This window comes from Aethalodelphis obliquidens, unplaced genomic scaffold, assembly GCF_003676395.1.
Source record: "Aethalodelphis obliquidens isolate GAN/ISIS:26980383/991018 unplaced genomic scaffold, ASM367639v1 scaffold50, whole genome shotgun sequence".
In the NCBI taxonomy this organism is placed as follows: domain Eukaryota; kingdom Metazoa; phylum Chordata; class Mammalia; order Artiodactyla; family Delphinidae; genus Aethalodelphis; species Aethalodelphis obliquidens.
This window is the reverse complement of record NW_020837994.1, coordinates 2,802,162-2,815,644: the sequence shown is the minus strand read 5'-3', so window position 1 is coordinate 2,815,644 and position 13,483 is coordinate 2,802,162. Positions and strand designations below refer to the sequence as shown.

At 54.4% G+C, this 13,483-nt stretch overlaps 1 protein-coding gene across 5 annotated transcripts in view; it reads right to left on the bottom strand.

Moving 5' to 3' along the window:
- The window catches only part of DGAT2 (diacylglycerol O-acyltransferase 2), a 35,341-nt gene extending 26,426 nt beyond the window's left edge, over positions 1–8,915 (bottom strand). For 2 of the 5 annotated variants that reach the window (XM_027083428.1, XM_027083430.1), the window contains exon 1: positions 8,684–8,884. In XM_027083428.1, the coding sequence (XP_026939229.1) occupies positions 8,684–8,723 (40 nt within the window). In that variant the 5' untranslated portion in view covers positions 8,724–8,884. Of the gene's footprint in view, positions 1–8,683 lie in introns of all 5 variants that reach the window. The other 3 variants (XM_027083426.1, XM_027083427.1, XM_027083429.1) reach the window with 3 other exon arrangements.
- Between the last annotated feature and the right edge of the window lie 4,568 nt (positions 8,916–13,483).

The following is a 13,483-nucleotide window of genomic DNA, read 5'->3' as shown; positions in this document are numbered from 1 at the left end:
AAACACAAAGTTTTTCAAGATGTGTGTGCTCATGAGGTTGTGTGTTACGAGGAGAGGGAGCAGAGCGGGGCCATTGGCCCGGGAGGCCCCAAGGAGGTGGCGAGGCCTCAGCAGGGCCTGGAAGACAAGATCTGGGAGGCGAAGAGGAGGAAAGTGGGCACTCGGGGTTGGGGGCAACTGCTGGAATAGAGACTCAGACGGAGTTACAAAGAGGCAGGCCCAAACCCAGAATGTTCAGTGACCCAGGAACGGGGGTTCACATTTACCCAGAACAGATGCTGAGAATAGGAAAGATGGAAAGGGCTCAAGCAGCCCAAAGTAGGCTCCTGGAGGAGGTGGGTGGGGACAGGGATAAGCATGGAGCACTTCTGAGGTGCCCAGCACTGTGCCAGCCACCGGGGAGATAGCAGTGAATGCAGCAGGTCAACTCTCACCTGTTAGGGGGCTTAAATTCTGCTGAGGGAGAGACAAAGCACTGACACATAAATGTAGGATGTAACATCAGGCAGTGATGAGAGCTATGAAGAAAAATAAGCTAGAGGGATAGGCAAGAGGATCCTCCCCTGTGGAGGGGAGGCAGGGAGCAAGGCTGACTCCCCTCCACAGGGACACTGGGGCACACATGACATTCGTGGGTCAGGCCTCTGGGTGGCCCACACTGCCTCCTCTACCCTCCTTAGCTACTGGCATCCTGGGAAGGGGCTCACCAGCCTGGAGAAGGTGCAGAGGACAGGCGGACGGGCATCAGGAGAACCTGACCTCCAACTCGCAGGAAGTGCAGCCTTGGTGAGTCACTTCCTGTGCAAGCCTCAGTTTCCTCGTCTGTACAGTGGGACTAATACCTACCTTGCCAGATTCTTGGGAGAATTAAATGAGATGATGTATAGGCAAGAGTATCATAAAAAGTAAAGACCCGGGTGAATGTGGGGTAATTACCAAGTAAGGCTGGGTTTCCTCTCCTGTCTAGTGGGTTTCACAACCCCTGCCTTGCTTGGAGCAGAGGCACTGGCCTCAGTAGACTTAGGATTCAAACCCTGGCTCTGACTATTATGTAGTGTGAGACACTGAAAGTCACTTCCCCTGTCGAAGACTCGGCATCCTCCTCTGTTATGATCCAGAATTGTTGGGAGGAATCCAAACAACTTATGGCAAAGGGGCAAACAGCGTCTGGCACCTCTGTTAGAGAGCTAGAAAGGTGCCAGAGAGGTCACAGGGATGTGGACGGCCGCCACAGGTTCCCGAGTGGGGGAGTCGCCCTGCTCACGTCTGCAGCCCCAAGGATGCCACACCTGGGCCCAGCCCGACCTAAGCTCTGCCCTGGTCCAGCAGCTACCAAGTGGACAGTGAGGGAGTCGCCCCAAGCTACTCCAGAGGGCTGGGCCCAGGTGGATAGGGGAGCCAGAGGCAGAGAGATGGACATTCTGGCTCCTGGCAGACCCTTTGAGGTCCAGGAAGCTAGTCCAAGTGCCAAAGAAATGCCACGTCTTCAAGGCCAGAGGCAAGCTCTCTTCCGGGTCCCCTCCCCGCCAAGCACCTTTCAGCAGGAGTCCTCACGTGTGATGATGGGGGACAGTCATGGCTCTGCAGGGTCATGCCTGTTGATCTCAGAGGCCCAGCCTTGGGTTGGGCTCCACTAGCCCTGCACAAGAAGCTGTGCCCGTTCTCTGCCTTACCACATGCTCAGCCAGACCCTTCTTCCCTCGAGGAAGTCTCCCTACACTCTTGGCCCTGCCTGCCATCCCTCCAAACACAGTCCTGTCACCTCCAGGCCCAATCTGCTCAGTCACTGAACTCACACTTACTGGGTACCTACCAGGCCCTGAAAGCTGGTCCGTCAGAGATGGGCCTCATCCTTCCTGGCCGATTCTTCCTCGGGGAAGCCCTCCTCCCCCACCCCATGTGCCCCACCTCACCCTGCACTCAGCCTTTCTCATTCTGGGAGAGAGTGTGCATTTGCTCATCTGGGTCCCTGTGCCCAGCATGGGGTCAGGCACAGAGCAGATGCTTGGTCAATGTTTGCCAACTGGATGCTCGAGGGACCTGCGATGAATAAACAGGGCCTGGACAAGAACAGAGACGATGGACCTGTGCCATGGCAGAGGGTCAAACGGGAACTTTCTGGGGAATCAGGAGGGAAAGGTCTCCTCTAGCTGGAGGGATCACGATTAAAGGCAGGGGCAACGGTGGAAGGTTCCAGAAGGAGGGAGAGAAGGGTGGAGGCCAAACATTAACATTCATTCAGCGAGTACTTTCTGAGTATCCTTCACAGGCCAGGCTGGGCGCTGCTCTAGGGTGGGAGCTGCCACCCTGCCCTGCCTCTGCTTCTTGGGCTCTTGTAGGAGGAAGAGCTCCGCCCCGGGGCTGCCCACCTCAGCTATGGCTGGGGAGACGGGGCTGTGAACAATGAGGCACAGAGGGTAAGCCAGGGCCGGGGAATCCACGGGAGGTACCCAACTGGCCTGGAGGATGCTGTCATGGATGGGTCAGGTGAGATGTAAAGGATGAGTAAGTTTGCCAGGCTGACAGGAGGGAGGTGCAGGGTCAGGACCCCAGGTACTGGACTCCCACAAATGGCACTGGAAAAGGCCTGGAAGGGAGAGAGCGCACAACTTTGAGGAATTAACTGCAAATAGTTCAACCAGGTTGAAGCATAGCAACCGTGTGAATGGGTGAAGCTAGTCGAGAACATGCAGGGGGAGTGAGCCATGGAGGACTGGAAATGCCAGGCTGAGGAGTCCTGGGCTCCATCCTGAAAGCAGGGAAAATTGCTGCCCACCCCTTCCATTCCCTCCACCAGCTTCAGATGGTGGCTAAGGGCCCCGAGGCAACTAGCCAGCCATTCACCTGGTCCCAATCCACTGGTGATTTCCTTTTTCGAAAGACTAATAATCTCCCCTTTAAGGGTTAGGTGTTCTTTAAGTAGGTAACCTTAAAGCAAATTAGGTGTCCTTAAAACAGGGCCCACTGGGACATCTGACCCAAAGGTGTCCCTGGAGGACCCTGGAGGTGACTGCTGAGGACCCCAATGGCCTGCTTTCTCTACTACTCCACCTTCTGACACATCAGAAAAATAGCTACTGAAGTGGGAGGGGTTGCCATGGCAACACCACCAGCTTGTGGGTATGTCACCACCAAGGAGTCCTCAAAATAGGCCCTTATCACAATACATGGGCAAGTGTGGGGAGCTAGGTTCTTCTGGGGCACTTACCTGGGCCCCAAGCAGGACATGAGCCCATTTTCACAAGGACAAGTTGGGGACAAGAATGAGTAGGAGGTTGACCCCCAGGATCCCACAGCCGTCAGGGGCATGATCAGAATCACATTTCTGCAGCAGAGCTGGAATGAACCCAAGGGGGCTGCCTTATGCAGCCCTCCTTACTGTACAGACGAGGAGGCTGAGGCCCCAAGAGGGCAGGGTCTTGCCCAAGGTCACACGGGAGGCAGATGCAGGGTGAGCCTCCTGTCCACTAAATCTGCTCTAATAGTGAAATGAATTCACATTTCCTGCTTCTGTCGATTTGCCCAAAGGGTTTGTGTGTTCAGCTTCCTTGGGTCTGCACCATAACCTGGGCAGATATTCTTATCATGCATTGGCCCGTTCTATAGATGACGATACTGAGACTCCTAGCCCTAAACCCTCAAAACTGCCAGCAGCAACTCCACACCCAGGAGGCTCCAGAAGTGGTGGAGGCCAAGAAACTCTGTGCACCAGGGGCCTCTCCCAGCAGCTCTCAAATCTCCACCCCCAACCCCTGCAAAGGGCATAGGCGAGCCACCCCAGGCCTGGATACAGCAACCTCTGTCTCCCGTGTCTCTCAGCACACCAGGACCTCAGCTCAGGCTGGTAGCCCAGAGACCCTGCAGTCAGACTTTCCCTCCCACACAAATCTCATGTCTCTATTTATTCTGGTCCCTGTACCTGAAGGTTCTTGCCTGTCTTGGTAACACCTGTTCATCTTTCAATATTCAGATTGACTGTCGCCTCTTCCGGGAAGCCTTCCCTGACCCCAGGATGATTTAGCTGCCTAACCCTCACCTCCAGGCCTCCACCCATGCTTCCTTCCCCTTTCACTATGTGGACCACTGTGCACTGTCATCCCCCTAGTCTCACTTCCTCAAAGGCAGGGACCATGGGTTGACCTGTGTGCAGCACAGAGTCTGACACACAGAGGTGCTCCATCAATAAACTGAAGGGCCCACACGCGAGTCCCCACTGTGAGAAGCCTTCCCGGATGTCCCAGAGCTGAGTCTGCCACTCTCCATAGTGTTGGAGGCTGTTGCACGTGTCACACAAAATGAATGACAAGGACTAACAGGCGAGTCACAAGTTAGTTTACAAAGCGCTTTCCATTCGTGTTAACCTAAACCCTCACATCCTTGAGGGTTTGAGATTTTCTGATCCTATTTTCCATTTAGGGGGAGTGAGATATCCAGAGCAGAAGTGAAGCCAGGGCTGGAATCCTGGCTCTCTGGCTTCTAAGCCCTGGAAGTAATGGGGGAAACTGTGGTGAGCCCCCCGCCCTCGGCACTCAGCCCTGGAACCGGCTCCTCGTGAGACTGTGGTGTCTCCAGAGCAGGGAACAGCTGCAGGCCCAGCACCCAGCACGGGTGGGCACAGAGGAGGCCTGAGGAAGAATTGAGAAATCACACTGAAGCAAAAAGCAGGGCTTCCTGCCAAGAGGAAGGAGCAGTGCTCAGGAGGGCTGAGGTCCCATTAATGATTCATTCATTCAACAAATATTTACTGAGCACCTACTATACACCAGGCACTGTGCTAAATGCTGGGACAAACACTGAGAAAGACAGACAGGGTCCCTGTTCCCAAAGGGCTGACATTCTTCTGGGGGAGACAATCACCTAAACAGATAAGTACACATGAGAATTTAGGTAATGAGAGGGGCTATAAAAAATAAAACAAGATGGGGCGGCTCTCCAGATGGTGTGGTCAGAGAAGGCCTCTGAGAGGAGACTGAATGGTTGGAAGCCAGCCATGCAGTGACCTGGGCAGAGGGCAGCACATGCAAAGGCCCTGAAGTAGGACTGAACTGGTGGGAATGCTGGGGGAACTGGAAGACCCCTGGCAGTTCTAGAGCACAACATGGTAGGAGACGAGGTTGTGAGGCCGTGAGGACTGCTCACAGGGGGCTCCACGGCCACAAGGAGGAGTTTGGAAGGTTTGGAGTACGATGAGGGGCAATTGGCTGTTCCCCTGGCCTCAAAACTCTGGGGCTCGTGGTGCATGTACTCATCAAGGCAAGTTGGGGGAGCTTCCTGAAAAAGCTTGGGAAGGGGTGATCTGCCACTCCCAACATGGTCTGGGAGCAACCTACACTCATTCAAGAAACGACCACCTACAGTGGCGAGAGCCCTGCACGCAGCCCTTCACGGCTTCACCACACTTCTCTCTTGGTTTAAGGTGGCCAACGACTGGGAGATGGATCTGGGTTCTAACCCTGGCTTTGATAACCCTGGTCCAGTCCCTTCTCTCTGGGCCCCTCAGTGTCCCATCTGTCATGTGAGGGCCGTGCCAGATGCAGCGTTCCCAGAGAGCTTTGATTTTATGACTCAAGTACTTGTTGCTGAAATCAGGGGTGGGAGGATGGGGGTGTGGCAGGATTTCCACACTGGCTAGTGAATCACCTAGGCTGCTAATAAAATATTACTCTTGGCTCTCCTTTCCCAGCCCAGAAGAGCCCTCAGTAGCGCAGATAGCCCCAAAGTGGCGTTTGTGCATTTGGGGAAGTGGTGTATGCAAGGAAAGAAAGCTATAAAGAATTGGGAGAGGGAGGGACATGAGAATGATGTTCTCATCCTATGATTTAGGACTGGGTTAGGTGACTGTCAATCCTGAGTTCCAGAGTTAGCCTCCAACAATCCAGCCTCTTAGCTCCACCTCCTACCAAGTTCCTGCTTGCACACTCCCAGTGATGGAGAGCTCCATCCCCACCCACACCAAACCTGTTGCAATCCTCAATAGCTATCAGAAAGGATTCCTCCATTACATCAGATCTGCCCCCCATGATGCCACCCCTGTTCCTGGCCTTGCTTTTCGGAGCCTCACAGAGCAAATCAGCTCAGGATTTTACTGGGCTGCCACCATTTCGTGCTGGGTCCTGTGGTGAACCCTGGGGATAGAGGCAGGCATCAGAGGGCTTTGACCTGAAGAGCCTCACATCCAGGGGCAAAGGCAGGGATGCGAATATGACTAACTCTGCATTCTCCACCCCTGGCACAGGTAAATCCTTCAGATATAAGAAGATACCAACAGAGACGCCTGTCTCCCCGACACTTCCAGCACACACCCACCTACCCATGCACCCACAGCTGGCCTTTGCTTTTGGTCAAGAAACCAGACACCAAGGTATCTATTTCAATCTCACCCATCACAGGTATTCCCTTCACAGAAGCCATGGCTCTCCTTGAATACTACCACCAACAGGGTGTTCACCACCTCCCAACAATGGGACCTCACTGGCAGAGGCAAACCAGGCCACTGGGGAGTGTCTTCAAAGACCAAGGATGTAGAAAGCAGGTCTAATGGAGATGCCAGATAACACAAGATTTCCTTCAGCTCTCTCCCTTCCCCACCCAAGTCTTTCACCAAAGCGGAGCCCAGACACCTAAAGCAATTGGTTTGCATTTCATACCAGCCCTTGCTACATCCCATGATGGAACGGTTTGCAGCCAGTTTTTTTCTTTTTTTAATGTTTTCAAGACCTGATAACAACATGGAGAAATGCTCCTGACAGGATAGTAAGTGACTTGGTCAAAATCATTCACTGGAAGTCCTCCTGAACTACAAATTCTAGGTCAAAAATGAGGAGGTCAGGGTCGCCTGCTCCTGGAAGATAGAGCTCACAGCCTGTGGACAGCAGAGGTGAGGGAAGGGGATCTCCAGGAAGGACCACCACAGAGAGCATCCCTATCCCATTCTCTGGAGACAAAAGCATTTTCAAAAGCATGAACGTGGCTAGGTCCCTTCCTTCCCCTGTTATGGGCATTAAATGGCACAGTGAACAGACAAGCTCTTTAAAGTTAGAGAAGGGGCTGTCAGAGGCTGTAGGGCTGGGTGTCTGGGGCAGCTCAGGCTGCTTGTCCAGAAGATGATGACAGCAGCTCGGTACCTCTCCAAGGGCAACGAGCAGCACCCAGACCAAGAGGGGCAGATAATCACACCAACAGTCACACGGGGAACAACGCCAATGCCCCAGACACGGTTAACCTGTGATACAGCTCCAGGGTGCTTACCTGGCAGCCACTAGAATATTATAAGTGATTTGGAGTACCAGAAGGAAATACTCATGATTTAACATTAAGAGGGAGAAAACAGGATTCAGAACTATATCTACATCACGCTTTGAACTTTATCTAAATAATGTGTACAAATAAAACTATAAAGAAATATACTAAAATGCTCTTAGGAAGCTATTTTTGGATAGTCAATTAACCAGCAGTTTTAAATTTTCTTCCTGTTTTTCTATATTTTTCAAAATTCCAATAATTCATATGTTTTATTTTTATAATGAAGATGGGTCGAGTAGGCTACTGTTAGTTACTGAAGAAAACTCCTAAGTAGGAGAGGTTCAGCAAGCAGAATAAAGACTTAGGTGGAGGGAGGGAGGATTCAAGCAAGACCAGGACAGCTGTGAGAATGTCCCAGGCTCTCCTGGATTTGTATTTAATCCCCTGGCCAAGGCACCTGTTAAGGAAACCTTGGGTGGGTCATGCCTCCTCCCATCTCAGTTTCTCCAAGTACAGGTGAGAGGTGGGGGACATGGAAGGGATGCTCTTCCTTGAGGGGGCAAAGCTCTGGAGTTTGATCTCCACTCTGCCCCTGATTCACGGAGGGCCTCAGGTGCACACCGGTGGAACAGGGGCCTGGGCCACACTGGAGGGCACCCAGGGTCCTCTGCCCCACCTTCTAAGTGTGCCAGGCTCACAGTTGCTGCTGAGTGGGCTCCCAAGCCTGGGCTGAAGAATGGGTGTGAGGAAGGAGACAGTGCGAGCACACCTGTCCCAGCCAGGCATGTTCCTTGTCTGGTGGCTGCTTCAGGGGATTGCAAAACCCTTGCCGCTCTGCCCCATCCAGTGCCTCACAGCTTAATCCACCAGGTGAGGAGAGAGGGTGGGAACTGCCAGGGGCCAGGAGCAATGCTGGGGCTTGGAGAGGAGTTCTCAGCTATCACTCCATCTCACAGGCTGGAGAAAGAGAAGTGATGTAACAGAGGTCCCCAAAATCGATGAGTGCCAGAGTGGAGAATGCGCCCACATGACTACCATGCCAGGTTGCCTGGATCAGACCCGGTAACCATTATTCTAACCTCATCTCAGACCCAGGTGAGTTGGGGGGAAGAATGGTAGTGATGGTGGGGGAGAGGGCGGCAAACCATCCCAAAAAGAAAAGAAAGGGGTTGGGACCTCGGCCCCCATAGCGGCCTGTCCTCCAGCAACGTGCCGCCACCTTACCAACACACTCCTGCCTGCCTTAGAGCCTTTCATCACATCCTTTCCTGAAAACCTTCTGGCAGCTGCACTGCCCCAGGAGAAAGCCCGCAAGGCCCTGCAGACCCTGGGCTGTAACAGCTCATGTCCCAGACCCTTAGCCCAGCTCCGAGAGCTCTCACGGGACAGCCCGGTTCCTCAGTCAAAGCTCTCCCTCCAGTCAGCTGGGCCCGATGCTCACCTCGCAGGACCCCGGAGTAGGCGGCTATGAGGGTCTTCATGGCGAAGCCGATGCAGTCGGGGCTCCGCGTGAAGCCGCCTGACCCCGCGCCCCTGGCCCGTGCCCCGGCCGCCTGGGCCAGGGCTTCGCGCCGAGCACGGGAGCGCGGGGGCGGCTACGGCCCGGGGAGCGGGGGGTGGGCGGCCAGATGGGCCCGAGCGGCGGCCGAAATTGGAGCCTTGGCCACGGCCACGGCCACGGCCACTACGCCCGCGGCTCGGCGCGCGGCACTTTGTAACCTCATAAGGGGGCGGGGCCGACGCGGCAGGGGCGGGGTCGGCTGTTCCAACCTCTGCCGCACCAGCTGCGTTGGGATGGGGGAGCGCCGGGCTCGGCTTGGCGCGGGAGAGCTGCTCGGAGGCGCCTGCTCGGCGCGGGTGGGCGGCCCGCGAAGCCGAGTCCTCCTTGCAAGGGGCTGCCTGGTTATTCCTGCCGCTCCCTCCGCCCGCCCCTCGCCGCACCCCCGCGGCGGTTGGTGCAGCCCGCCAGCAGGAACTTGGGCCAGGAGCCCCGGCATGGGCAGGACAGGCGGGGCCGGGCGTGGATTTGTGTTTTCCTCTGGGCAAGGCCTCGCCTTGGCTACAGATGCTGAGGTCCCGCCTCTGATTGGTGGTTGTATCGGGCTTAGGTAGGTAGGGGTGGGCTCCTGAAGCCCTCACGCTGCCTCTACTTTTCCATCTGTTTCTGTAGAAACTTCGCCGAGAATCTATACACTGCTGAGTGCTGGGGACCCAAACCAGTCAGTCTCGGCCCTGCCCTGGGGGTGCTCACGTTAGTGAGAGGCAGCCATACGGATGCTGGCAGCAATGCTAGGGCAAGAGAGAAACCTCTGGCTATAGACCAAGAGGAGAGAGGTCCTTTCATTGGGCTGCGGGCCGGGGGCTGGGTGAACTTCCCAGAGAGATTAGTGCACAGCAGAGCTGGAATCAGGCAAACCCGGAGCCCAGTTCTGGCCCTCCCTTTCTTGAACCTCAGTTTCCATATCTGTACAATGGGAACAATAACACTTATTTTGTGATGTGCTTTGAGAACTAAATGAGGTAAAGTGAAAAAAATAGTATAGTGCCAGGTACATAGAAAGTGTTCCAAAATTATTTTCATTGCCCTTTGATGAGTAGTTTTGTAGACGACGGAGGGTGTAGGGGTAAGGCATAAAGTCTTAGAAAAGGCAGCATGTTTGGGGCAGGGTTAGGGCACCTGCAGTGTCTGGAGCCCAGGCAGCTGTGGGATATGAGACTGGGACTAGATCTTAGGAAGGTTCTTGACTGCCACTCTTGAGACATTAGGGGGTATAGCTTCGAGTAGGGAAATGCCAGTGGTCACCTATGTTTTTAAGAATCCTTCAGCCATAGTGTGGGGAGAGGCTAGAGGCTAGGGGGCAGTGAGGAGCCTGCGGGAGGGACCCAGGTGAGAGAGAATGATCCCTGAGCTCGGATGGTGGTGGAAGGATGGAAAGAAGGCCTGGTCTGGAGAAAAGTGCAGGAGGAGATGAGATCTACTGGAATGTGGTGGAATGAATTATTGGATGTGGAGGGTAAAGGGAGGTGTGTGGGCAAAAAGCATGTGAGTGAAGAGACGGATTCCTTGGGGACAGCTTGAGCAAACTGGGTGTGGGCTCACAGCATAAGAGGAGAGGGAGTCTCTGCCATTGAAGTCTTTACCATCTCTTCTTGTCAGAAGTCACAGTTCCAAGGCAGCATGTGACAAATGCCACTGATGGGACCTAGAAACACTGCCATTTGTTCAACCCACTCAAGGCCATAGGAGTAAACCTTGAGAAAAAGTCATGGAGCCCTGAGGCATGAGTTGGCTAAGAGTAGAAGGAAAAGCATTCCAGATAGAGAGACCAGCATGTGGTGAGGCTCTGATGCTGAAAAGAGCTTGGTGCCTTTTAGGAAACTGAGGTAAAGCTAGTGGCTTCCAGGTTTGCGGGGGACATAGGGGTCTGGTATGTGCGAAGGCTGGGAGGTTGGGACAGGTGTGATGTATTTCTGGGGAAAGAGCAGTGCAACAAGGTGGATGCTGAAGGTGCCGTGAATTCTTCAGTCCTCTCCCCAGAGGTGTTTTGGGTCCCCTTGGAAGCAAGACTCCTACTGGCCTGGAAGGACCCCAAGTCAGTGTGTGGCTTGTGCCTTCTCCAGAAGGGTCTCCTGTGGAGGAGGCCTGGGGCTAGAACTCATGGCTCACCCACTCCCCTCATAGTATGATCTAAGGGGCAGAGCTTGGGCTGGGAGGCAGGAGGCCTGCATTCTGGCCTTTCCTGTCCCATTGACTTGCAGTGTGTCCTCGGGCAAGTCATCTTCCCAGCCCAGGTTTTAGTTTCTGCATCATGAAATGGAGGTGACGGTTCTTATCCCATATTTGAGGAGCAAATGAAACCACAGAATGTAGAAGGGTGTCACCACTGTGCTATGAAAGTAAGCTACTGAAATGGCAAGACTTTGGATCAAGACCAAGTCCCCTTTGAAACATTCAGATCCCAGGTTCATCTACTTCAGCACATTTTTCCTGTGCACCTTCCTGGGCCCGGCTCTCATTGGGACACAGATGGTAATCAGACATTGAGGAGCCCCAACCCAGAGGCAGTGTCCCCAAGTCAGTGGTTGCAGCAAGACAGCCAGGCTATGGTGCAGTGCAATGTGGGAGGCTGTGCCGAGTTCCGTCCTTTCCTCTGTGCTGTCACTGTCTGCAGTGTCTGCCTCTCCCGTGGGCCAGGAGCTATCCCAGGATCAGCAGGAACTTCATCACTCTGTGCCCCGGTGCAGGCCTGGCTCAGATTTGTGGTTCAGTTAACAGTGGACTGACCAGTGAATAAGTACAACAAAGTCATGGACAAAGTGCTATGGGGGAGCACCGAGGAGGGAATGGTAATCGAGAAGGTTGAGAGATGACGACATTTGCTGCTGGACCTGAGATGAAGAGTAGGATTCTGCCCAGCAGAAAGGAAGGAGAAGGCCTTCAGGCAGAGGCTACAGCCTAGGCAGAGGCCTGGAGGTGGGAACCATGAGCACCCTGATATGGCTGGAGGAAGGATGCTGGAAGAGGGATGCAGGCAGGGGAGGAGATCAGGCTGGAGAGGTTGACTGGACCAGATCTGAGGGGCCGTGTAATCCCACCTGGGCTTCACCCTGTGGGACGGGACCAAAGGAGGAGTATGACCAGAGCACCTTGATTAGATTGGAGGGTTAGAAAGATCAGGTGGGTGGGTGGTTTGGTGGTGTGAGGGCTTGGGATGGGGCAATAACACATAGTCCAATTTGGGCCTTTCTCACATACATGGGAATATTCACCAAAGGATGCTGAGGCAAGTTCGAGGGCTGAGAGGGGCACTCGCTTCCTTCTGGGTCACCTCACAGAGTGACAACACCCTCCCGTTGGTCCCCAGCTGCCATGCCCAGGGCTCCTGCTTAAACAGCTCAGTCCACTCTGGCTTGGATGGAAAACCAGGCCCAGAGGTAGAGTAACCCAGAGAGGATGTTTCTTAGCAGCTTTCTGTGTCCTGGGATGACTGCTCTTTCCTGCACGAGGTGGGTATGGGGAGCTCATACCAGGCACTGAGTTCTCCTGGCCCCTCCCCACTCATTCCAGCACCCCTCTATGCCCGTCCTAATGCACTGCTCTGCTGCTCCTGCCAGAGTGTGGGCAGGACAGCTCCAGGACCTGGGTCACCTTTCCTGCATCATGTCCCAACCCAGGGCTTTTCCCACAGTGCTTTGGCCAAACCCCAGATGGAGAGGTCAAATCAAGCCACCAAGCTGGGTTTGACCAGGGTGGGCTTCCCCAAAGGTGGCACGTCCCAATGCTCCCTTCAGTCAGGAAGGTTGTGCTGCCATTAGGAATTATGGGTGCAGTTTTATGGTTTGTGAGGGGTTGGATACTGGCACCTCTGAGACCCCTAACAGTGATGGCAGCCTCAGCCCCTCCACTGCACAGAGGAGGAGGTGAGTGGCCGGTCCGCAAGGCAGAGAGGACACCTGTCCTAAGAGAGGCACAGGGCAAAAGGCAGAAACAAACAATTACAAGCGCTCTGCTCCATGCAGGTCCTGGCCTGTGTGAGCTCACCCGGTCCACGTAGCCACCCTGCCAGGAGTGATTACCACCCTGCTTTGCGAATGAGGTACAGGGAGATAAAGGGATTTGTCCAAGATGAGACGGTGACTAAGTAGCGAAGCTGGGATTCACATCCAAGTCTTCCTGAGCCCCAAGTCCATGTGCTTTCTCTGCTTCACAAGGCTGGGGTGGGATGGGGGAGACGGGGAGTTCCTGACACTGGAGCTGCTTGACAAAAGGAAATTCCCATCCTTTTCCTCCTTTAAGCTTCTCTCATAGCCCTGTGAGGTTGTTGCCATTTTGTAGTTGGGAAAACTCAGGCTCAGAGACCCAAAAAGCTTGCCAGATGTCAATGCTGGGGCTGGGATTTGAACCAGTTCTCATGGCCCAAGGCTAGGGCTTGTCTGGGTCAAACTCATTCCCGGTGCTCGGCTCACTTGGAGGGTTGGAGGACAGAGGTGATGGCAAGGGGAGGGGGGCCTGGTGTGGCTTTGCGGTGCCACATGTCACCCACCTCCTCCTTCCCCATCCAGGAATTTGCCAGGCAGGGCTGCTTTGGGACGCGGAACTCCCTCCCTCCCGGGACTCCGTCCCTCCCTTCTAAATCTCTCCTGTCCCCCGTCTGAGTGATTTCACCACATGCTGCTTGTCCATCGGGGCCAGACGGTATACAGTCTCAGGTGCCAGGCTAAGGAGTCTGCACTTTATCCT